Below are 24,744 nucleotides of genomic sequence, written 5' to 3'. Positions count from 1 at the left end.
ACAATCGGAAAGGAGCCATGATATAATGAAGGCCTGCGGTGCCACTGGGCCCCAGGCTACAGATCATCATAGCCTGTCTCCTTTACATGTGCTCAGTCAAATCACAGGCTCCTAATATCTTCCTACTGCTTATTGTTATATTTAATATATTTATTATATTTATTATGTCATTTGCTAATGTCATTTTCTGTGTCCCGTCTATTTAAATAAATATATAAAAAGTATAAATTCTATGTATCTTAAGACGCCACCTAAATGTATAATTATGAGCCATAAACGGAAAAGGCTTCTGGGTTGCCAGATTGTACAAAATCCCCCTTCACCGTTACACATTCCCCTGATCTTTCGGGAGAAACCCCTTTCCCTTAATGTTGAAGCCTGTTCAGGGCTGCATCGTTGACTGATTGCGTCTCCATTAACGTCCGCAAGGTGGTAGCAAAGATGTAGTATGTGTCGCCCAATGCGCGCCGGACCAACGCGCAAAGTTACGCATTACTTTATCAATGTCACATGGCAAAGTTTAAACGAAGACAAATCTTTCAAAAAGCACCTGTGAACTTCATAATTTAGGGATTAAAGTGTTTCCCTTCGGTTTCTCGACGCTACCTGTCCGACGGAGGAGGGACGCAGCTCCGCGGTCGCGGGTGCCAACGCGTGGATTAAAGTCCGCTCGCTCACCAGCAGCGCGGGACCTCCCGCTGAGTGGGAGGCTCCGCTCCTGCTCCACTTCCCTCCGCCGAGCTGTCGCGAGGAGCTCATCGCCGCACGTGCGCGTTTGCCGAGCGGGACCCAGGTGACTGGCTCGGCCGGCGAGATGGTCGCGAGACGCAGCAGGAGTCCGCTTCTGCTCACCGTCACCTGCATGTGCTTCTCCGGAGGTTTGCTGTGGTCCTTCCAGGAAGAGGATGCCGGTGGCGGGTAAAGCCGTGGGAAACCCAGTGGGACCTGTTACGTGACATGAGAGGAGAGACTGACGTTGATTTTTTTTTTTTGTGTGTGTGTCGTTCACAGTGAAGAGTGCTCTGAAAATAATATTTCTACAACTAAGTACCCGTGCGTCAAGTCCACAGGAGAGGTAACCACGTGTTACAGGTACAGTAGCCTGACGTACTGTAGGTGGAGGGATGCTGGTTAATCTCGTTTATAACAAGTCATTTATTGAACAGAGCAATAATGTTCAGGCTGTGATCTGGAAACGTTTGTGAAATTGGAGAATAGTTCGGAGCCTGACACTGAGTAGAGTTGTGCCCTATGAGGCAATAAGACAAATGTAAGTGAAAACCACATGAAATCACGTCGCTGCTGACAACTTGAAGCAAAAAATCAATAAGCTGTTTACCACCTAATTTATAGCATGCATGTGGTTTTTTAATGTTGGCGAAATGTTGAGTTGTGAAACGTCTGCTTCCCTCGAAGACAGAAATTGATCACATCACCACATACATTTGAAAGCTATTAGTGCTAGATTGAAAAGATTTTCATCGCAGCGATTAAACACTATCGTCCGTTTCAATTATGACAGTTATGAATTTGGTTTGGTTGCTTTAGGATGTATTTTAATCAGAAACTTTAAATACTCGGATGTGCTGTGTCTTCTGGGCGGCAGCAGATGTCTGCAATCACTTTGAAGGATGCAACTAACTCTAGCAGAGAGTGGAAGCGCTGTATTAAAACAAGAAAGATGGATGGGACGCTCCACTGCTCTTAAGGCTGCGCTTTGAAGAGAAACTCATGGGAATTGTTTCGCTTAAACTCCGGCATCTGATAAATTCAAAAACCTCACAATGTGGATGTAGTAGGGTTTTTTTTTCTAAGACTGTTGTGCATCAGGTTGATATTTGGATAAAAACCCCGCAGCTTATGCTTGGAAATATTTAAAAATGTTGCCAAAGATCACGATTTACTGCATATCTAAATTTCTATGTGCTTTTCTGGGAAAGTGCATCCGAAATTGTCGAATGTCTCATCTCAGACTTTTTAAGGTCTCCCCTCTCATCACGTGACACGCTGCAGGCCAAGCACACAGTGACATCCTGTTTGATCCTGAAATCTCAAACACGCTCTTAACATAATCATGTTGGTTTATGGTTATTGGCTGCAGCCACGCTTGTTTCCCACGGTGTTTATTTAGAGAAGCACGAGCCGAGAGCCAAGACGATGCGTCGCGGGTGCACGCGGTTCACCTGCACAGTGTGAGCGGATCAGGGGAGGAGTGTTGTCGTAGCACCAAGACATCACATTAACAGTCGGGAACTGATATGATAGTAGACTTCTCTTTTTTTACCATCACAGATTATTGCAGGCGTGTAATTACACCTTGGCACGAGTGAGTGCCAGAGGAAAGGCTCATTATGCATCAGTCGGCCTCCACGTGTGGTTGTGCTGCTGTCATAAACATTTCTAAAACTCTGCCATAGAAGCCGTGCGTGTCGAATACGTTGTGTGTGTGTTCTTGCAGGTTGTGCTCCAGTAGCCTGATGCCGTAACCGGGGCCCCGCGTTTTCTCTCATTTGTACTGGACAGCAATCAGTAAAACTGAACAGCGCTCGGTCATGGGAGGAACATAGAACAGAACCCACTCACGATCAGTCATTGAGGTTTTGCGCTTCGATTACAGTTCAGATTACACAAACAAGACCTAACGCGTTAGTTGGAGTGTGTGTAGGTGTGTGTAGGTGGACGTGGCTGCAGGTCTAGGCTGGCTTCATCCACCGCTGGCTGGGTTTGCTCCAAGCCTGTTGTTTCGCTAACCCTGGAACTGTACTCTGAAGCAGGGCTTCGTGGTTGCTTTCCTCAGATCTACGTCCATGCTGAGTGGGAGAGGACCCCGAAACTTTGGCCCGGCACCGCGTGCGCAGTTTGACACTCGCCCTCTGAGCATTTATCATATTGTGAAACAGCACGGGGGCCGCTAGCAGTGACCCGCAGAGCGTGTGTCACGGCACAGGAGAGGTAGAAAGGCCTCAACGCAGCCGGGTTCTGCTTCTCCGGCTGGTTCAGGTTCAGCTCGGCCCGGTGCCGGACCGGGCCTGTCCGGGTCGGACCCTGCCTCGCGCCCAAACGACAGCGACGACGGGCTCCGGGCCCCACGCGAGCTTCACAAGGACAAAGGCCTCGGCTGATGAGTTTGTTGACGTTCCGCAGCAGCTTCAGAGCCCAGTCGGTGCAGTTGTTACTGTGTGATGTGGCTCCCAGAGGACCGTTTGTAACACTTGTGCACGTCAGCGAGAGTTATTTGTTGCTGGATCGCCACCGTTGCTTCGCTCGGGGACCGTTGTTGGCCCAACACAGGGTTTTTCCAAACCACAGTTGCTACTGCTCTAAACATAAACTCATAACTTTCTGTGTCCAGGTAATTTATTTTCTGATGTTTGTTTCAGGTCTATTGAACTATTGTTTTGCTGGTTTTACTTCATAATCCTGCTCGGTGGGACAGACCCCTGGGGAAAACTCATTTCATCACTCACTTTATCATTTTTCAGTTGAGACTGTAAAAACACTGCTTATGCACGAAAGACTGAATATTTTATCCCGTTTTTTTTTTTTTTAGTTTATACGATTTGTAAAGTTTACTCAGGCACAGATAAAGCAACATTGTTTGAAAATCCAAGATGAGAGCCAAGATGATGTTAACCATTATCGGATAGAGACACATTAAGGTTTCTTTGCTTTGCTCAGCTGACAAGACGGAACACGACGCTGCGGTTAACCGGCCCTAATTCATTGTGTGGTTGATGTCGGCTTCACCCGCTCTACAAAGGAAACGCTGCTCTGGAGGAGAAGCAGAACACAGGCCCAGCGAGCCCTTCCACTCTGCAGCTGTAACAGTTACACTTAATGGATGTGCGGCTTGTGTAATTGCTGCTTTGTTATTTTTCCAAATAATTCTGGTGGTACGAGGCATTTTGTTGTCCCCCCCCCCCTCCTTTTCTCCCCCGCTCCCTCCTCTTCAGCTTTGGAATTTAACTGAAATTCCAATCTCCTCAGTACGGAGTCAGACCACGTCCTGGAACAGGCCTCATCGCCTAATTCCAAAGAGGTGCCTTGTTTTAATCTGGGAATGTCACTTTCATACATGAAATCTAGTGAATCCGTGTACAGCACACTAAGTGATTTATACCTCGCCGTAGGTTCAAGCGCAGTGGGACAGCGCTCCGTTCCAGTGAGACCATCAGTCCGGTCTGATTCAACTTGGCCATGACGCTCAAAGTCTCCCTTGCTTCCTTGGTTTTTAGATCTGTTTTTCGTATCACATTTAAATTCTGCACTTTGGAATACTCCTCTCAGCTGGATTCCCGTTCCCTTTCTCGAATCAAATAACTTTCAACACCGGGAATACACTTGGGGTTTCTTAGTTGCCATATTGTCATCCCTCCAGTGATTGTATCTCCATGACGGATATATTGTGGCACGGCTTAAGGAGTTCAGCAGACCACACTTAGGTCTGTGTTTTTTTAGTAAAACAAAGGCTCATAATGTTACAGAACCAACGCCAACTCTTCCAAGGTCACGCATCCACGCCTCTCCACTAGTTATTTGACTTTAAATATGCGTCGACCTTTACATTTTTGCCGTTTTTTCATCTGCTCGTGCTGAGGATGGAGGTGAAATAACAAAAACGCGTACAGTGAAGCCCTCAGAGAGCAATGACTCGTTGATGACTGCACGTGAGGGAGCAGGAAAATATCGGGCAATTTAAAATGATTACCCTTCACCTCCGACATGTTGTATGAATGTGTTTTTAGGACTCACTAACGTAACCAGCCACCGCATGCAGCTGGATGTGCATCACAGAGCCGGTTAGTAGGCTCCATATGAGCACTTGTCATGTCCTGTCCACTTATTTATAGAGCAAAGTTTTTGAGTCTTTGGAAGATAGCACTAAAGAATTAGAGCAAACCAATAAACTTGCTGTTGCTCTGCCATAAAGAAAATGGTCTTTGGGGCTTCTCTTAAGAACGTCCAGAACCACAGAGCTCAGCAGTGCAGATTTATTAAAACCACATTGGAATTATTAGCAAAAATGGGTTTGACCTGCAAATTATTTTTAGCTTGTGCCGTTTGGAAAAGACAGAAATCCATCACGATACAGTAAATAAGTTGTCCCGGGAAGGAACATGGACCCAGTCCAAGGTGTTTCTCAACAGCCCTCAGAGTGAGACTCACTTCACCGGAATTAACCCCAGTAGATAAACGAGGAGATAACAGGGAAATCATGCCAATCAAAAAAGGCCCCCGAACGATTTACGGTGCCTGGCGCTGATTCTCATCACAGTAAGAAATGAACTAGTGTACAGTATAATATATCACATTACAGCACATTACACACAAATCTCTGTTATTAAAATAAAAAAAAGTATTATTACACGTTACATATGCTAAATAACTGGCCCCACCACAAGACTGCAGTCACATAAATCTCATAAGTCATCATAGCCCAAATCCCTGAAATGATGCATAACGTCCTGTCAGAGAAAGACATCAACATCTGTTTTCTATCAATATTCAGAAAACGGATATGAAGCCTGTTAACTGATGTAGACGGCTGCGTTGCAGAGCTGCTCTGTGTGGCGCGGCTTTAAGAGGCCGCCGTGAACATTTGGTGTTGCTCTTTATCGACAGCTCCCACACGGCTCAAAGTCTGAGGGATTTAAAGGCTTCAGTCGGAGGTCGGCCGCTAATCATCGCGCGGCCTGCGTGACGCGCATTAAGCAAAGCTCAGCAGGGAAATGCTGACACGGCGTTTATTTATTGGAGGAACCGGCGGAGACGTCGTCGCTGCGGCACCGCGGGGTGCCATTGCTGTCTGTTTATATGAAAGAATCCTCCCTAACGAGTCGAGGAATGACAAATTATGGGAAGTCAGAGGAGGCGGAGTGTTCACTTTTTCCTGTCATCTCTTCCAGAAAGTGCTCAGAACGCAGCGCGTCGCTCGTTGCTGCACATGGAGATTGATGCACGGCGATCCGGCGCCTTCATTGGCAGGACGGCGCTGGTGTCTTCCAGCACGGTTACAAACTGTTGTTGTAAAACAGATCTACTTTTACGAGCGCGCACTCGGGTTCGATCCGTCTGCCACTTTGTTACTTCTCACAGGAGAACGTGGCAGCGATGCGAATGAATGGATGAAATCTGCTGAGCTCAGCGTATTTACACGTAGTTTGTCCGATCGGTTGAATGAACCCTGGCATTTGACCCAAGATGGCACAGAGTCACGGGCTACGGCCGTTCATCTTCCAACAACATTACATCCGCTGTATTTATTGCTCTTTATCCCTCACCTCTCCTTCACCTCAGCCGTCGGAGGTGTGCAAACGAGTGCACCCTGACAGGGACGAGCGGACCTGAGGCTTTGACTCTCACTCTACCTGCAACCAGCAGGTCATAATCAGGTTACCGTGTGCCGCCGTTAGTTCTTTGCCTGTGCTCGCTTGCAGTTTGCCCCACTTTCCTGAACATGCCACACAGGTGCGAGCGCTGGCACCTGCGCGTGCAGTCCTGGGCCTCTAGGCCTCAATGGAGAAGCATCATAGCAGCTTCTTCCTCCGAGTGGAGGTTCAGGTTTGCTGTGGTTACATTAACTGCTCGTCTGTGATGATTCAAAGAGAACGACGTACTGTAACTGAAGGCCTTGGTTTGATTTATGCTACTGTTTCATGTACTTTACAATGCATGAGTGGGGTTTAAGAGCATTTGTCCAAAGAACCAAGCTGTGGTTACGTAAGCGGAAAGTACTGTTTTCGTACTTCAACTTTATTTATGATTATTCATAATTACACCCATTACCGGAGACTGTTTATGTCTCATACAAACATTATTAATGTTGATTATGTTGATAATTCATACCACATATGCCTTAGAATGAGCCGTTAGTGTGTGTCACTGTGAAGCCGCTGCTCTTTGAACCGTATTTTGAATAATATTGTTATAGAAGTGGAGCCAGCTGGCTGAGCAGTCTCTGAAAGTCCTGCTGGTAAAATGTGAGTGTCACTGTTGTAAGTTAAACTGTGTGGGAGTCGGAGGAAGGATTTTTCATGTTTGACTTGCATTCGTCATTCGCCGTCGCTCCCACAGGGGGTGATGTTTTGCGTCGCACACGTGTCTTTGTGACGGTGATCGAGACGGGACGGGTGAACCACAGTCATGTCATTGGCCGACCCGATAAAAGGACGAATCTCCGTCTCATCCCTATAAAGCGCTGGGGCAGATAGAGTGGAGTGTGAGCTGTCACAGTGAGAGCAGGGGAGGACGTGTTGGTGTTAAGGAGCATTCCTCAGCGCAAGCAGCAGCGAACGTCCCGTCTCACCAGGCTTCCTTCGATTTTCCCCGTCTCTCAGTAATTAGAAACGCCAGTTTTTCAGATTCTAATCTGGCCTGTTCGTTTCACTGTTAATGGACACAGTCTGATTTCATTTAGTTCCTTTGCATTTTACCATCTGTTTCCACTAGAAAGAGGACTCTAACGCAGAACATGCCTGCGCCGGAAACACCCTGACTTTGAGCGTTCAAATGCTTCATAATCTGTCCTAGAGTCTGGATTTATTTTCTATTGAAGAACTCCACAAGCTTGTTTGGATGATTCTGACCTATTGACCAGACTTCAGGACCTCAAACAGTAGTTTTAAAGCACCTGGCATGGAGGACAGGTTGTTTATTGAAACAGGCCATTTGGCACCTCTGCATCCTCAGCTCAATGTCAACACGGTAATAATGGATGAAGGTGAAAATAAATAGTAATAAATCAAATTTAAAGCTACTGAAACCTGGCCTCACTGAACAATTACATAAATAGAAGTTCAATACATCTAAAAGTTAATGTGATGAACCTGGCATCTCCTTATAGGCTGGTTTACATATATTCATATTCATAAGTTTCTGTTCCACCCTGATATTTAAATTTTTTTCTTACTCCCCGGTCACTTGGTCACGCTTCAATTTTTCAATGGTTAAACTGAAACCACAGGCCTCTGCTCTGCATGTACGACTTGCTAAAGATGTATTACATTACATTATGGCCCAGCGTGCATTTGTTCATTACGGGGCCACTTGAAGCATTCATTTATTGTCCCGGTGCAACTGCTAATTTATCAGTCCTGCAGGACAGCAGCTCGCTGGAGCAAATGCTCCTCTGCACCGGCGAACACGCCGCTGAATACCAGGCATTTATAAATTGTAAACAGCTGCTGGAATAATACATCCTGGAAAAAAAAGGCTTGTGTTAGGTGGTTTTTGGCAGCACAGATGTTGCCCCTTCCTGTGAGACTTCTTGCCTGCATGATGCAGGATTGAAATGTTTGTGAGCCAAGCACAACCGATCACCACCGCCGTAGCTGCCTTTGGCCGCCTGTCAACGCTGCTCTATGACCGAGGTAGAGACAAACAAGGCTCTACATGAATTAAAACGATATCATCCACCCATGAAGGTCATATTAATTAGGTTCTGTGACGATGGTGAATGAATTCAATGGACAGACTATTCAGTTTCACTAGAGGCGAACGGTGGAATAACATGAAAACCACAAAAGCTTCCCACACTGTTTGTCATGACACCAGAGCAGAACTATACGGCAGGAAGTACCTTACATCTAGACATCAGACGTCAAGACGCGCAGCCAACTAAAACTACATTGCTATCGCATTTCCTGCGCTGGAGGCACAGCTGGTAACAGATGCCTAAAGAAACAGAGGGGGCCGTCAGGCTGTGCCCAGGCGCCGCAGGGCTTTGAGCTCACAGGCTCACGATGACAGCGCTAACGTGTGGACATAGACCATCACCGTGGCTCAGCAAACTGTCCTCCCTCCCCTGTGAGAACGGGCCTCGGAGGAACTGGGATTTGCATTTCCACAGCAGGACCAATGGTTCATCCCAGGGGGACCATGCATGTGCCTCCAATGTTGGACTACTGTTGCAATTAATGCACATTAGAAAAGGATGAAGCACATTTTAAAGGCAAAAGAACTATTATAAGCGAGTGCTGAAAGTTATCATGACTATACAGTTTTATTCTTTGCATCACTTGCATTGCACAGATGTTCACATCGCAGTGTTTATTGTTTATTGCTGAAATGAGCTGTAAAATCTGTGCGTAATTGCAGAAGAATTTAATTATTAACAAAGAAAGAGAGTGGAAGTTGCACGCTTTCATAGGACCTCCGTGTTGGAGGGGATTGGTAATATCTGGCTTGTGGCCAGTAGAATGGTTTGAGTTAGAAGCACATGGGAGGGCTGATGATGGTTTATTGTAACAGACCACAGACGGCGGTGCACTGTATAATTTCCTGAGGTGTCAGTACTCGCACAGCTGTAGCCAGCACACACAGCCCTGCACTTGTCCTCAGCTCTTTGAATGAAAGTGAATATAAATGAAAATTCGCGTTTCTCAACTCAAACGGTGACATAAATCTGGTTTCATGTGGCCAAAGTCGAACCTCATTAGCCGCAGCGCTAACGATGAAAAGCAAAGCGAGGCGGAGGCTTGGCCCGCTCCTGCGGTCGTCTCACTATAGCTACAGCTAAAACAAACCCGAGCGGAGCAGCGGGTTTTGCTGCCGTGAGTTATGCTGGAAACACTAACGGGCTGTGGGATTGTTGGATGCCAGCACAGCAGAGTTGCCAATGCGGCCGATGCAGCTGCAAAGATTGATCATTCATTTTAAAAAAACAGCCATTGTTCCATTGGTGTGTATCACCAAATAATGCATTCTGCATCTGGCTGCTCAGACGAGCGGGACTCGGAGTTCTGGATCGCTGTTCTGTGATGGTCGGGCCCAAACAGAACCAGAGCTGGTACACGGACGCAGCCACTGCACGATTAGCTTTGCTTAGCGCCATTGACGGGTTTGTGTTTGTGATCTGTGAGCTTCGGAGGCACTGTTTATCCAGGCCACTCGTGTAGGAATAACCACATCTGCCCCGTGCGGCTCAGGTTCTGCATATTTCAGTGTTAAAGTGAAACAGCTGCATGTGACTGTATTTATTTGAGTCGGAATGAAATAGGCTCCATCTCATCCACCGGCCAAAGCACCTACATGCTCTGCAGCAGCACCGTTTGGTGCCTCGAAATTACATTTAGTCTAATGTAGATCCGCACAGCAGCACATGTGATGCTTCATGACGTTTCATCTCTGAACATCCAGACAAGAGAATGATGGATGGCTTCTTCGTGTCCTTTTCTACACAGATGCAAACACTTATGCGTTCACTAAATAGACTTTAATAACGACGGTGTCAGACTATATTGTATTGCTAAGTGCTCTGACGGCATTTTCCAGCTCCGTTTGTATTCGCCAAGTCCTTCCATCACTGCTGTGTCGCATTAGAAAAAATAAAAAGGGCCAAAGTTAAAAGTAGTGACAGATTTTTGTTTTAAATGAGGGGCCTTAATAAAGGTTATTGTACCAAGTTTAGTGGTCTGATCACTGTAATTCTGTCATGTCATGTGTAGATCTATCAAATGCTAAATGCTTTAATGCTGCTGCTGCTGCTACAGACAGACAGACAGACAGACAGACAGACAGACAGACAGACAGACAGGCAGGCAGGCAGGCAGGCAGGCAGGCAGGCAGACAGACAGACAGACAGACAGACAGACAGACAGGCAGACAGACAGACAGGCAGGCAGGCCTTTTATGGCATCTCTCAGCAATCGCCTGTAACTGCTCACGGTAATGGGGCCTAATAGAGCCTAACACGTTTGATGGAGGAATGTTAATACGTCAGGAGCCACCAGTGAAGTCCTGCCACAGTGGAACGATGCTGTGTATGTTTCCCACTTTTCACGTATTTAGCAAAAAGCGTGACCTTAGTAAGTGTTTCAGTTCCAGACTGAGGTCTGGAAAACACAAAGGCATGCAGGCTTTCTGACGACGTTCTCTGCTTCATTGTGCAGGGTTTTAACGTGCTCCTATTAACTGTTCTCCTCAGGGTGTTTTTCTTCTCTCTTTGGACGCAGCATTGGCAGAAATAAGTGTCCTTCCTAATAAATGTAATTTTGTCTCGCTCTAAAGTGGCTATTGTGTTTAACTTCATCCCCTGCATGTGATGACAGCCAGTGTGTGCACACTTTGACTCGCAGGAATTTTACTTCTAAATGGCTTAATGTGAATCTATGCAAACATCCAGACCTGACGAACAGCAGTGCACCGTGGACCACTTGTTATATTAGTGTGTGTGTGTGTGTGTGTGTGTGTGTGTGTGTGTGTGTGTGTGTGTGTGTGTGTGTGTGTGTGTGTGTGTGTGTGTGTGTGTGTGTGTGTGATTGAGAGGGTTTATATAAATTTGAGATACAGCTGTTGATAACACACATGTTAAATAGCCTGTGAATCTCTTTGTTAATGGTTGTGTAGTTGTGTTAAAAACTGACTTTGGCATAGTTTCACATTTTTATAGAAGTGGACTTTAGCTAGTCTATTTTCACTAAAATGATGTACATTCTGTTAATAGTAATATGAAACTGACGGCAAGTTAAGGGTCAACCAGCATGATGCTGAATTATATCTGTAATCTGATGATTATTTTAGCACAATTACATAATAACAAACTCAAGGTCATGATCTTCTCTAGATAAGAGACTGTAATTTACTGATAACTATGTTTTTGGGTCTGGATTCATTCAACTACTGTGCCACTATATGAGGAAAATTGCTGATAAGTAAAAAAAAAATCTGTGGCTGAGGTCTTTTTCTGCTCCGTGGTGCTGAGGGAGAGTCGAGTATTGACCTTAACGGTTTAAAAAACAAGCTGAAAACTCTGCAGCCTGGCTGGAAGATAAGGCCTGTTGTCCAGACAAGGACGGAGCTCGTAAAAGAATTTAGGCAGAGTCGTCGCTGATGATGAAACGTCTGATTCACCAGATGTTTTTGTGCAAAAGTAATGAATGGCTTCGCTGCATTGCAACAGTCAGTTCACTAAAGTCATGAAGAATGTTGGCAGTCAGAGTTGTGTCCACTCCACCGTGGTGATGTCAATGAAGACATGTTGTAGTGGTTACAGTGTTCATGACAAAGCCTCTTAGGTATTAATGACAATGATGTGTGATGCACAAATGATGCAAGTTCAGAGCAGGAGAGAAAAGCTGAATGTGACTGGAATAAAGCTGTGGAATTTAATATCAGGGTCAAACTGTGATGCGAAGTGAGAGAATAAACATGTTGCTCCAATTCAATGGACCAACGTTCCATTGGTCCATTGAATTGAACTGAATTGAATTGGATTGAACATCTGAGCTGTAGCAGAGTCCAGAGGACGGATTACAGAGGTACTGGGCACATGATCAGAGGCCTGAGACACTGATTATTAAGAAATGTAAGTCAGTTGATTGTAATTAGAATGAGGAGCAGATCAGCAGCTTTGGGTGGAGGTTTCTGACCATTTCAGTATATTCATTCAATGATGTTCAATGATGTTTTCAGTTATGTTCACTATTGAAAGATGAAGGTCACAAATTCCTTGTCATGTTATTTTATTGGTCCAAAACTCAAAAAACATTTACAAAAAATAAATTTGAAAAAAGGGAATTTGATTAGAAATTTTAAAAACTAATAATCTAACTGGTGAATACGTTCATGTCACATTCCATTGAGGCCAATCAGTGTGAGCGTGTCCTGTGTCCTTCCCGACAACTTCCCTTGTGTGGAATGCAGAGATGTTTTGTATAGCAACGCCTCCACTGGGCAGACTGCGTGTGTTGTCTCACAGCTGTGCGTGTTTACGCGTGCGATAGCAGTTGGTTGTGGGAGCAGAGCACGCTGGGATGCGACGAAGAGGACCCCCCCCCCCGTGTGTCTGCGTCTTCCTCTCTCCCGACTTTACCTCAGCTGTCGGTGTAAACTAGCGTGTTTCTTTACAAGGCCGGTCCAGGGGAGGTCCTCTGTTTATAAGGTAATTAGAGCGCTTACGGTCCAAGCAGGGCAGCTGAGGTCAGACTAATCTATGTCTCCGTTTCAAGGGGGCCCAGTAAAATGATACGGATCAGTGGCAAAATGAAATAACCTCGAGGTGAGAAAAGGCGCAGGTGGCAAAACATGTGTGATGCTCCCATCGCTAAACAAGTGCAGGGTTCAGGGTGCAGCTGAACGTCAGTCAAGCCGGCTCCGCGTGCATGGGAACGCTGCTCTTACGGAAAGCGTTTGTGAATGCTTGTGGTGGACCCCCCCCCCCCTCCTTCTCCTTGTTCTCTGGCTCATGAATATGAATGACAATCCACATGTGTTTTGAGTTTCTGCCTGATTTGCATGAAGCACAAGAGCAACTAACAAGCTTGTAAAGGATTGTGTTCTTAGTTGTTATGGAAGACGCGTGGGCCCAGCAGGATCCTGTTCTGTGTTCAGACGTAACAAAGAGCTTCATCCCTCATTATGGGGGTCATTATTATATATTAACAACAGAGGAACATTCATATGGCGCTCTGGGCCCGTCCACTAACGCGTCACTATGAATGGTGGGTTAGATCTGAGCTCCACACGTAACAGGAGCCGAGGTGGCTGCTAAATAGCTTTTGGACAATCAGCGCCAAATCTCCGCTAAGACAGCGTTTCTAAATAAAGAGTTACAACTACCTTGGCCCTCACGATGGGAAACATGAATATTTTACCTGAGGTGACTCAACGGTTCACTTCAACGGTTCACAGCTTTAGCAACTGCCACAACATAATTATTCTGAAGTGGGCAATAATGTGACAACAGTGCCTCTGTTTCGGTGAATGTTGGTTTAGACTTAAGCTAGATTTCCTGCTCCCAGGACACAAGTCACGGAGCTGGTGCGAGCAAATTTTATTGCTTTGTTGCACTGACCTTCATCTCCGTATCCATCACTGTGTGGATACATATCGCGATGTTTAGACTTGCAGACGGCTCGTATCATTACCATCTCACTTCTCCCGCTGTCTGCCAGCTTTTTTGCCAGCATGTGTCAATAAGTAAAAGGTTAAGAAAGGGACAAGATCACAAATCTGATATGTCAAATTAAATCAGGTGGAAAATACTAGAAAAAAAACTGTAATTTCTTTGGGTTTTAGTATCTGCGGTAGAACCAAATATCAGTTTTGTTAACTCTGATCCGATTCATATCCTCGAATGAACTTTAACACGGATGTGGATTTAGTTTCCGCTCTTTCGCGATCTTACGAAGTTGTTTATTTTCTCGAGACTGTTCAGTGAACCCTGGTTGTTTTGCTAAGCTGGTTATTTTCTATAAGTGCCCTCTGTCCTCACTGGGACGCTGACATAAACTATTATTCCACAGAGGAAGCCGTCCTTACATCCACTTGCTGGGGGGTGTCTGAGTAGACTTGTCCACAATATGTCTGGATGATGTCAAGAAGTGACAGAGTCAAGATCAAAAACTCTTGGACCTGGAATATGAGTCACCAATTCTACAAAGTGCCCAATTTGCATAAAAGAATACGTATTTGACTGTCCTGCATGTCCTGTAGCCATCACATCATTGTATAATAAGGTAGTAGTACTACATTGTTGACTTACATTGTTTTACCAGGATTATATTTCTCTAATGATGTTTTTGCAAAAATCACAACCTTTTATACGACTCATTTCATTTCAACATGAATCCGGACACAAGCGATGGAAAAATCATGACATGTAAGTCGAAAAACGGCAACTAATAGATCCTGGGTTTAAAATATATTCGTATGTAATGAATATGCCTTCATTCTGTTCCAAGTTACTAATGGACCATTCAAAAGAGAGATCTCAGAAATCAATCAGCAGCCTGTCGGTGTTAAAGCCTTAAAATAACACCGTGTTTAACTCTCACAGAATATTCACTCCTCATGTATCTTCTTGCGTGCATCTCTTACCCAGACTTGTAGCATATGCATTAAAAATGTGATGCCATCATAAACTCTAGCGTGCATAATGCATGTGCAAATGATGGGCGTGTTGTCGTGGTTACCGTCAGCCTCACAGGCCCACTGGCCTGTTACATAGGAATGGCCCTCTTAAGTGTAAATGAGCCGTATTCCATAAATTAAATTAAATGCTGGTGAGCTATGATTATATAAAATGATCGGCTTTTATAATCCCAACCGCTGCTTTCTGCTGCTTTAAAGCAGTACTTTTATTTTTTAGTACCTCTTTGAAAGTGAGCGCGACTGTACTGTATTGCCTCGATTTCACGGTGTAATTGGGTTTTTATCACCTCTTGTTTGAAAGCGACACCTGGTAGCACTTAGAGGCGAGTCTAAGAGAGGCATGAATATTCCCTGAGGGTGACGTGACTCGCACTAATAAAATATTGCGGCGGTATGTTATCATGAAGATGGCATTGGTGAAACCTAGCACAGATGTGGGAACAAATGATGCAACGGAGAAGATGTAGCTCATTAGTTTCCTACTTTATCTCATCTAGCTGTCACCTACACACACACAGGCTCAGTCTTTGGGGTAAAACCCAGTTCCCATAATAATTACTGCTTTGAAATACAATTGTCGAACGGATCGGATGGAGAATAATGTGGAACACAATCAGAAAGAAATAGTTCAGGACGTGTACTTTGCCAGGAATGAGGCATTTCACAAACATACTGAGTTTGGAGAAGGTGATTTCAGCAGTAATTCAGACATCAGACACCGTTGTCATCAGTTATTAGGAGACATGCAGCAGCAGGCAGTCACTGCAGCGAGACCTGCACAGAGCTGCCTGTTTGTGTGCAGTCTCCGATCGGCTCCGCCACGTTTCCCACATGGACAAACACAACTTCCAAACAGCCAGAATCACTTACTGAAGTCATTACGCATGTGATATATAATGTGTAAACGCTTGTTTTTTTCTTATTTGCTCTGTTGTTTGCTCTTTTACAGAAAGAAATGTTGCAGGGGGTTCAAGTTCGTCCTGGGTCAGTGCATTCCTGAAGGTAGGGAAGCGCTCCGTCCTCCTCCGTGTGTGTGTGGCTGTTTTGGATTCTCTCCCCTCATGTCCCACACTGTCTGCCTTTGATTTGGTTAATGTAACATTCCCCTGTTTACAGCTCACCGGCCGCTAATGAGCTGTGGCAGGCCGGCTGCCTGACGCTTGGAACGGCACAGACTGTGTATAAACTGAGAAAAGCCCGCGGATGGATGTGTTCTTTCCCCGTGTTTACGCTGATGGAATGCCTCCTTTATTGCTGCAGACTATGACGTGTGCGCTGGCGCCCCCTGTGAGCAGCAGTGCACGGACCATTTTGGTCGAGTGGTCTGCACCTGTTACGCCGGCTACCGCTACGACCGCGAACGCCACAGAAACCGAGACAAGCCCTACTGTCTGGGTGAGAACACACCTGCTTTCAATTCTCTAAGGTCCTTGTGACTTGAATGTAGGTTGATCCCATATGCGAAGTGAAATAATTCTAATTAGTTATTATTTCCTTTATATATTTTTCTTCTGTTTTCCTGCCGTCTCTACAACAATTAGACATTGACGAATGTGCAAACAAAAACACGACTGCGTGCTCTCAGATCTGCATCAACTCCGCGGGGAGCTACAGGTGTGAGTGTGAGAAAGGCTATTTCCTGGAAGAGGATGGAAGAACGTGCACCAAGGGGGAGAGAGGTGAGAATATTGTTTTAACTTTGACATTTTCTCCTTCTGCGAGGGAACATCTGACTCTGTGTGTGTGTGTGTGTGTGTGTGTGTGTGTGTGTGTGTGTGTGTGTGTGTGTGTGTGTGTGTGTGTGTGTGATTGTGTGTGTGTGTGTGTGTGTGTGTGTGTGTGTGTGTGTGTGTGTGTGTGTGTGTGTGTGGACACCTGGTAATCATTAGACGGCCCAGCTCCTTGTCCATGTCTCTCAGATACACAGATGCCCCGTGACTTCGCTGGGGTTTGCTGGCTTTCGCTTCTTCCTGTAATATTTCAGGAGACTGGGAATCTACTGTATATACTGTACAGACACGTCCCCTGTTAATGTATGGTTTCCTTGAGGAAGTCTTGCATTATCCAGACCCTTTGAAGCAGCCACTGTGTACATGTGTGGAGAACAAGACAGAGACAAACCCGTGCATCTTGCGATTTTCTTCCACTCACACATTTAAACATCACATATGTTCCTAAGCTGATTGACTAGAGTCAAATTAAGGATTTCTTTCTTCTGATCACTTCTGTAACTAACACGTTCTTCTTCTCCCAGCAGTCCATCTCTTTGAGAAATCTGGCAACGTGATGAATGCTGGGACCTGCTCCGCCACCTGTGACGATTTCTACCAAATCAAGATGTCTGTTCTGCAGCTCAAGCAAAAGGTAAAGGGTAAATAACAAAACACTAGAATCAAAAATCATAAAATGCATTCTAGCACATTTGCTTATATTAGTTCCTTTATCGTTAAGGTGTGAAGTCTGAATTGATGGACACTTTGTGGTAACACAGCAGTATAATGTTTCCCTGGAATCACTATCAGCAGTGGCACCTACAGTAGAAAATGATCTATTGCTTCCAGCTGTGTGGTCTAGGTGCTTAAAGTCACTGTATAGAAATCAATGTAAAAATACTACATGCTGTTATCTATCTAATATATTTTATATTATAAATGGACACTGCTGCTTTCAAACACCTGTGCCTTAGGCCACAGGCAGCTGCTTTGTAAAGCTTGTGGTTCGACAGGTGAACCCCACCCTCGCATGCGCTCCTGCGTCCGTGCGCGTGAATTCTGATTCGCCGGCACCTGCAGCGTAGCGGGCTCCTTTTTTCCACGCGTTCCCCTCTGGGATCCCCCCCCCCCCCCCCCCCCCCCCCCCCCCCCCCAACCCGCATGACGTTCTGCAGAGATCAAAGATGGCTTTTCCCCAGGATGTCATAGAGAGCAGGAACTCTCCTGGTCATGCTGAATAATGCAGCGGGGTGGACTGGCCCCTGCAGCTGTGTGGGTTAAAGCTTGTATCGCGGTGCAGATGGGGGATCAGCTTTCATCTTTCGCAGGGTATATAATTTTAACACAATTTGACTTGAAGTCTGCGCTACAGTGTGTAATTTCCTCGTCCCGTGTGACAGTCCTGACATTTATGATTCATTGTCAAGTAAAAGGATTTTAGGAAAGACAACCAAATGACAAAAACAGGCAGTTACATTGTGAATGTTGATGCTACATTCAAGTAAATATATAACCCAGTCATTCATTGGTTCTCGCATCCTTCTTTTAGATGGCCGTGCTGTCAAACATTGCTGATGTCCCTGAGCAAATGACGAGTGAGAAAATTTTGACGTCGCCCATATTTTTGCCAGGGCCTCCTGGTCTCCCTGGACCTTCAGGTAAAACAGTGTCAGTATGTGCGTAAGGAAGCTGGCACTAGACAAATTAAAAGGATAACAACCATAATGAAAGTTGACTCATTCAGTCTATTATTGTAGGAGATCCAGGACCGATGGGCCCTCCAGGATCTGCAGGACTACTGGGGCCTCCGGGGCCTCCTGGACCCAGGGGTTTGATGGGACCAATTGGACCTACACCTGACCTGTACCACATCAAACGTGGCCCGCGAGGACCCGTGGTGCGTTCACAGGCGCACATAACTATATCATTATATATACTTTGAATCACATCTGCTAGTTAAAACTTTTCCAGCATGCGTCCTGATTTTTACGGGGTGAAAAAAGACGAAATATTGTGATGGTAATAACAAAACAGAAGAGCGAATCCGTTTCAAGCTTCCCTTGTTATCTTTGGCTCGCTGTGCGTTTGTGCAGTGCTTAGTCTTGTCTGTGAGTGTAAACCTGCTGTGTGGAAGTGTGGGATCGGGATCAAGAATGTGCAGGATGTGGCCATTGACACTTAGTGTATTTTTACTTTTAAGGCCCTCGTATTTGTACAATCTGTTTCTTAATAAATCTAACTGTCATCACACGCGAGCCGTCATTTCCCAGACTGCTCGATGCCAAAGCAAAACATTTGGAGTGTGCGTGTGATTCTGTCTCATAACCTTGTCTTTACATCATATGAGCTGTTAATACATTTATTCATTCAGTCTGAATAAGAGGGAGTTCACAAAACCTGTATTGAATTCTGAACCCAGTTATCGTATACATCTTGGCATTTTGTTTCGGGGATAGAGTGAGAATCGCAGCTGTGGCACTGAGCTCAGTATTGGCCATTTAAACGCCTTTAATGATGATTATCCCAGGATTCAAAGCAGATCAAAGCTCTCTGTAGCGTTGTGTCACACAGAAATGGCCTGGAGACAGAGTTAAGTTAATCTTACATAATCTCGTTTGGTGGAGCATAATGAAAAAATCTGGTTTCTGTTAAAAATGATTTTATAACCTATGTTTTTTGGGCAAAAACAAAACTTTCAGTTTGGGTGTAAGGTGGTGAGAAGTAGTCAGGTTGTCAGTGTGAACATGATGAGACTAAACTGAGCTGCATCTTTATTTGACAGGGGCCTCCAGGAGCAGCAGGAAAAGACGGCCTGAAGGTGAGGTCAAAGGTTATTTTATCTCATGACATCATACAAACTTATGTGGTTATTTCAAAATGAATGGTCAGTAGGAGGGAACTATTCTAGGGGAGACTTTCCTGTCAGCCACAGCGTGTTGACCGTCGGGCAGAGGACTCAATCTTGCTGGCAGCACAGTCAAACCCGATTTTAAATCTCAAAGGAAGTGCAAACGTACCGACCGCACAGATTTGGCTCAGCTGCCAACACCTGTCGGTCAGAAAACATTTCCCAACAGCCAAACAGTTTCCCAACTTTTCCAGATTCCTTCATGGTGAAAAGCACAAGGCAGGTGCCAGGATCCTCTTCAACGCTCACAGGCAGAGTTTACCCCTCGAGGGGCACGGGATCAATTGAGAGCGTGTGTCTACAGGCTGGGAAAGGCAGAATCAGTGGGCCAAACAGTAGCTTGCACAATTCCATATTTAATTGATATCCAATATAAACAGAGAAAGAACACTATTACTTGGTCTCCTCTCACTATGTTTGGGTTCAAAAGTGGTGCAAGACCAGGCTAGGACTGCACATTCCCATAAGTTCACTCCGGATCACGATGCTCTCGCCTGCATGTGAAGGAGCTGAGGCTAGTGTGTTTAGGTGGCAGCTCCGTAACCACCGGCGCCTGTCTCTTGGCTTTTGTGGTTGTCTGCAATATTTGCTAACAGGAAGGGCTAATCGTTTGTTATGAGCCCAACTGGAATGTCTAACCTGGCTCTTCTTTTGTTGTAAGCCTTGAGCAAAGGTCGAAAGGAAGCTCCCGCAGGTGGTTCGGCGCAAAAATTATTGTGCATTGAGCCAGTTTCTCCCACATCCTCTCTTTCATATGTGATGCTCACAGAGAAAAGCTGAGGTCACGAAAACGTAACATCGTCTCTGGAGTTTGCACGTAATGATGATTTTAGCCTTTAAAGGTCTTTAGTGCAATTGCGTCCTATTTTGAATCCTCTCGCGCTGGATTATCATCATCACTGATGAAAGATCAGCCACACAACACACATGTATTGAAAAGGGAGGGATGATGTATACATAGTACTTCAGTGAGAGCGAGGGTTCTCGTGCTGACTCTGGGATGCAGCTGCATGTCAGAGTCAATTCTGGCTGAAAGAAACCAGTGGGGGTGGTTGAGTCAGCTGATGTTGTCAGACTGGAGAGTATCTTTTAGGAGTGAGATTAGCAACCTGTGCCTTGTTATAGCCAACTTCTTCCATGGTTGTTTTATTTTAGGATTAGTGCTTTTTTAATAAAAATGCCCAACGTCACGCTGACTGAGAAACATGAGGTGAAGCAGCTGGGCAGACTCTTGAATATCGGATGTACCCATCACACTGTTTGCTTAGATTTTAGACGTATGGAACAACTTAAGGTGCATCTGACTTATCGACACAGAACCTCTGCGTTCTTTGAGCACAGCTGGGATGTTTGTGTGGATAGATCGGAGGGCGATGGTAATCTGTCTCACCGAGTTACAAATCCAAGCCATCTGCCAAAACACTGACAGCCCCGGTGTGACCCTGAGGCCGGCTAACAACCACGGTAGTCAGGTCAACGCGTGGACGCTACCGTAAGTCAACAGGCTGCCGCGACGCACGCCTTTACAGTGTAAAGGGAAGAGCACGAACAGAGGGATGGAGTGACAAGTCGCGGCTTAAACCTCTGCATAAACCACTAAAACAACAAATGAAAACCACTGAAATGCATGTAATGCAATCACTGTTGTACACTGTATGATTACTTACTCACTTATGCCTCCTCTAAATGTTTTTGGTATTTACTCCCATCCTCATCTTAGTTTTCCCTCAATTCCGCTTCCTCTTTGAAAATTGCCCTAACCAGCGAGTGTTATGGATTCTCATGCTTTTTTCCCACTGTAATTCATCTAAGCTAAATATTTGTTTTGATTCCCCAGGGGGATAGAGGAGCTCCTGGGCCCGTCGGACCACCAGTAAGACTCTATCTATATTGATACCACACTATTGCGACGTGTTACTGTTACTGTTATCCACAACATTATAGTTCCGCCAAAGCCTGCGTGGAAAACAGACTACTGGCTTTATATGACACAATTAATGACACCGTGAAACTTAAGGTAAATAACATTTGCTACAGAGTGATCATTATCGCCTTAGATAAACACTGAGAAATCCTGGGAAAATCTCAGTAACAACTTACGTGTCCTAGATGTAAATGTAGTTTATTTACCCAAATGTAACAGTAAATTCATAAAAAGATGTTCTTAATGAATCCTTCTGGTGTTCTGACCACCAGGGCCCTCCAGGCTCCTTCGACTTCCTGCTCCTGCTGATGGCAGACATCCGCAACGACATCGCCGACCTACAGAGCAAGGTGTACGGGCGAGCGATACTCTCTCCCGGCGAGGACTTTCCTGCCGTGCCGGACAGCTGGAGGGACACGTCCAGGGAGAGCCTGGACACAGGGTCAGGGGAGGACTACAGGGAAGCTCCCCCTCGGACGGGAGGGGGGTCCAAGAGGAACAAGAAGAGGAAACCAGTGCAAGACAGAACAGACTTTGACTGGAATATTTAAAGAGTGGATGTTATAAACTTTATGTCAGGTGTACATATTGTTATTGCTTTTTATTTAACTTTTTATTAGAATGTACTATACGCACCCTGAACACAGATGTTTATTTTTGTATGATATATGAGATTGTGTGTGACTATTTTTTAACTAAATGAGTAGACTGTGCAAATGCATGTCTCTGTTTATGTTCTATATTTCAGACGCATATGGTCCCTTCACAGCACATTAAATGAGTCTCTCATCAAAGCACTTTTCCCTCATTACTTTATGTAAAGTGATTTATTCGCTAAACTATAAATCGATCAGTATAATTGTGCTTAAACTCGCAGGGGGGATTAAAGCTGCATGAATGTTTTGAAAGCACTGCACTGTAACACCAGATGTTATCTGTAGGGCATCATCATGTAGTGTTCAGTTGCTATGGCAACAAAGTACAAATCAAAAAGAGGTGCAAACAAATGACCCCATTAAAAGTGCAATTATGCACTTTGTTTGAACAAATTCATTTTGCAGATATGGAATGTTGACAATATGTAAGGAGCGGAATTATTGCCAGGAAATAGTCATTCAGGGATTTTATAATTGTACAGGGTGGTGCCGCTTCCAACTGAGAGCTGTCTGAACTAACACAGACAAATGTGAAACATGTGTACATTTATTTTAGGATCTGGGGAAGAAAACGTTGACTATCTATTTCATAGCCGGCAGGAGATGTCTGTGGGGGTCAGACTGCGGTGGACCGTGAGTCTGTTGATTGTGTTTTCCACTAGAGGGCGACTTTCTCAAAGACAAAGATACAAAGAAACAGGTATAAAGTTTACAACCATTCCCTCACAAAGATAACATGGTTTTGATCACACACTGCTGATGGTATAATAAACACGCTTTAATGCAGAAAATTTCCAACAATTCAAACATCTTCTGTGATTTATTATTATCTTTATGACACTATTCACTTCTTATACTCTGCTACATCTATACCACATTACATTATATGCCTGTAAAGTCATATCTTTAACTAGCTTAACAGTTTAAATAGCTGTTAAATGGTTTTGATGCTGGGATTGGGACATGTTATGAAATCATAAACTTTTTGGGGCCTTTTTTCACCACTTGCATAGATAGATTTATATTTAATGGAGCTTGAACAAAACAAGCTGACGTTATCTTTGTTTTCACTAATGACAAGACCACATAATTCAATTTCATGCCCTTGCAATAAACCTTCGCTGTCCTTAAACCACAATTTATTTATTTATATTTATTACTATACATATATAGTGGTGTAGATTCTTCTACAGCATTTTAGCAAAAAGACAGTTAGTCTGAATATAGGAAACATGCCACCAGAATTACCTCTATGGTTGTTAGGACGCTTCATATAAACAAACCATGTCCACTATTCCTGCTAACCAGGGGTCGATTCCCCTAGGAAATGTCTACCATGTACCTCAAGAAAGGTTTTGGAAAATGTAATCAATGTTTTAATAAAGAAAATCATAACTTTGCCAAACACGAGTCCCATAAATCATTCTGTGTCCCTAAATGTCCACTAGGGGGCAGAAATAAGTGTAATCACACAACTGGGAACTATGCACAACACTCGGTGTCCAATGAACTCATTAAACTTTACAGTTCAGTTTCTTGAAAAGCACATGAATATGATCAAATTGCACTCATAAATATGGTTAGGCTTGGGTCTTCTTTCCTTTTAGTTTGATGTCTGAATCACTGGCCTGTCCCTTCATATTTAAAATTGCATGAAATAATCAAATTATATTTACAGACTTTGTTGTCAACTAAAATAAACTGACCATAGCATCATGATAATTATAGTTGCTATTAACATCCACAACAAAAAGAGAGTTGTTCATTTATAACACATGGTGTCCTTCAAAGCAGTCAGATGCCACCTTCATTAAACACTACATCACTGTTTACATGTTGTGTGTTTGTTTCATTATGAGCCCATTTTTAGAGACCGGCCCATGTCGTGAGTTGTGTTTGATCAAAGATGGGCCGAAGTTAAAGTCCTGTGCACATCGTCTAAACGAGGTTGTCGCATCCAGAAAAAGAAAAAACTTGGCAATACATTTCCCCAAACTCCCTCCTGGAAGCAATTAATCACCATCATGCAAGGGCCAGTCTTAAAAGATTTCAAATATTTGCTGAAGTGCCCCCTTGTTCCTAATTATATCTCCCTGCTTGTCCCCCTCATTATTTAGAACTGGCCACAAAAAGATGCAACGCTGAATGGTAGCTGTCACACACCCAGCCCCCTCGCAAAGAAAATGTTTAATAGCAAATGAATGACTGAGTTACTGTGCTGCACTGAAGACCTTAATGAGGTAATTTTATTAGTACAACTGCCCAGAACTGCTATAAACAGATGGAGGAGACAGAGAGAGGCAGCATAGAGAAAATTAGTGTTACCCAATTCATTAATTAATGCACTAGTGTGGGCAGTGAATTAACTGCCCCAGAAATCTCCATTGAGTGAAGATTATGATGAAAAAATACATTGTTGCCCTCCAACATAATTACAAGACAGTGCAAATTCACAATTCTAATGAGGTGAAAGGCACCCCCTTAACACACATCCCCTATTTCCCCTTCTAAAAGGGCTTGCTCTTGCTAAGGCCTGTGTTTAAGGAAGTATTGAAAGTGAAGGAGACAATAATGAGAGATTGGCTTGGCTTTAAGTGCTTTATATGCTGCAAACAGGTAGAGGGGACTGAAAAGCTCTCTTTCTGGGACTCCTGGGGGGCCTGTCTTCCCAGC

At 44.5% G+C, this 24,744-nt stretch overlaps 1 protein-coding gene across 2 annotated transcripts; it reads left to right on the top strand.

Annotated features, from left to right (window-relative positions):
- The first annotated feature begins 453 nt into the window (after window positions 1-453).
- On the top strand, window positions 454-23,749 carry ccbe1 (collagen and calcium binding EGF domains 1). 2 transcript variants are annotated; one of them, XM_055513496.1, is made up of 11 exons: window positions 454-918; window positions 1,012-1,092; window positions 15,821-15,873; window positions 16,132-16,266; window positions 16,413-16,550; window positions 17,129-17,235; window positions 18,133-18,241; window positions 18,341-18,480; window positions 19,366-19,401; window positions 21,329-21,364; window positions 21,688-23,749. In XM_055513496.1, exons 1-11 carry the CDS (start codon window positions 815-817, stop codon window positions 21,964-21,966), a joined length of 1,218 nt encoding a protein of 405 aa, XP_055369471.1. In that variant the 5' UTR covers window positions 454-814; the 3' UTR covers window positions 21,967-23,749. The 2 variants fall into 2 exon arrangements, with proteins under 2 accessions (XP_055369471.1, XP_029024491.1); XM_029168658.3 differs by having other exon boundaries at window positions 17,126-17,235; window positions 21,688-23,748.
- Window positions 23,750-24,744: the final 995 nt, after the last annotated feature.

This window comes from Betta splendens, chromosome 12 (assembly GCF_900634795.4).
Source record: "Betta splendens chromosome 12, fBetSpl5.4, whole genome shotgun sequence".
In the NCBI taxonomy this organism is placed as follows: domain Eukaryota; kingdom Metazoa; phylum Chordata; class Actinopteri; order Anabantiformes; family Osphronemidae; genus Betta; species Betta splendens.
The sequence above is the reverse complement of the archived record's forward strand: the minus strand, read 5'-3'. Positions and strand labels throughout refer to the sequence as shown.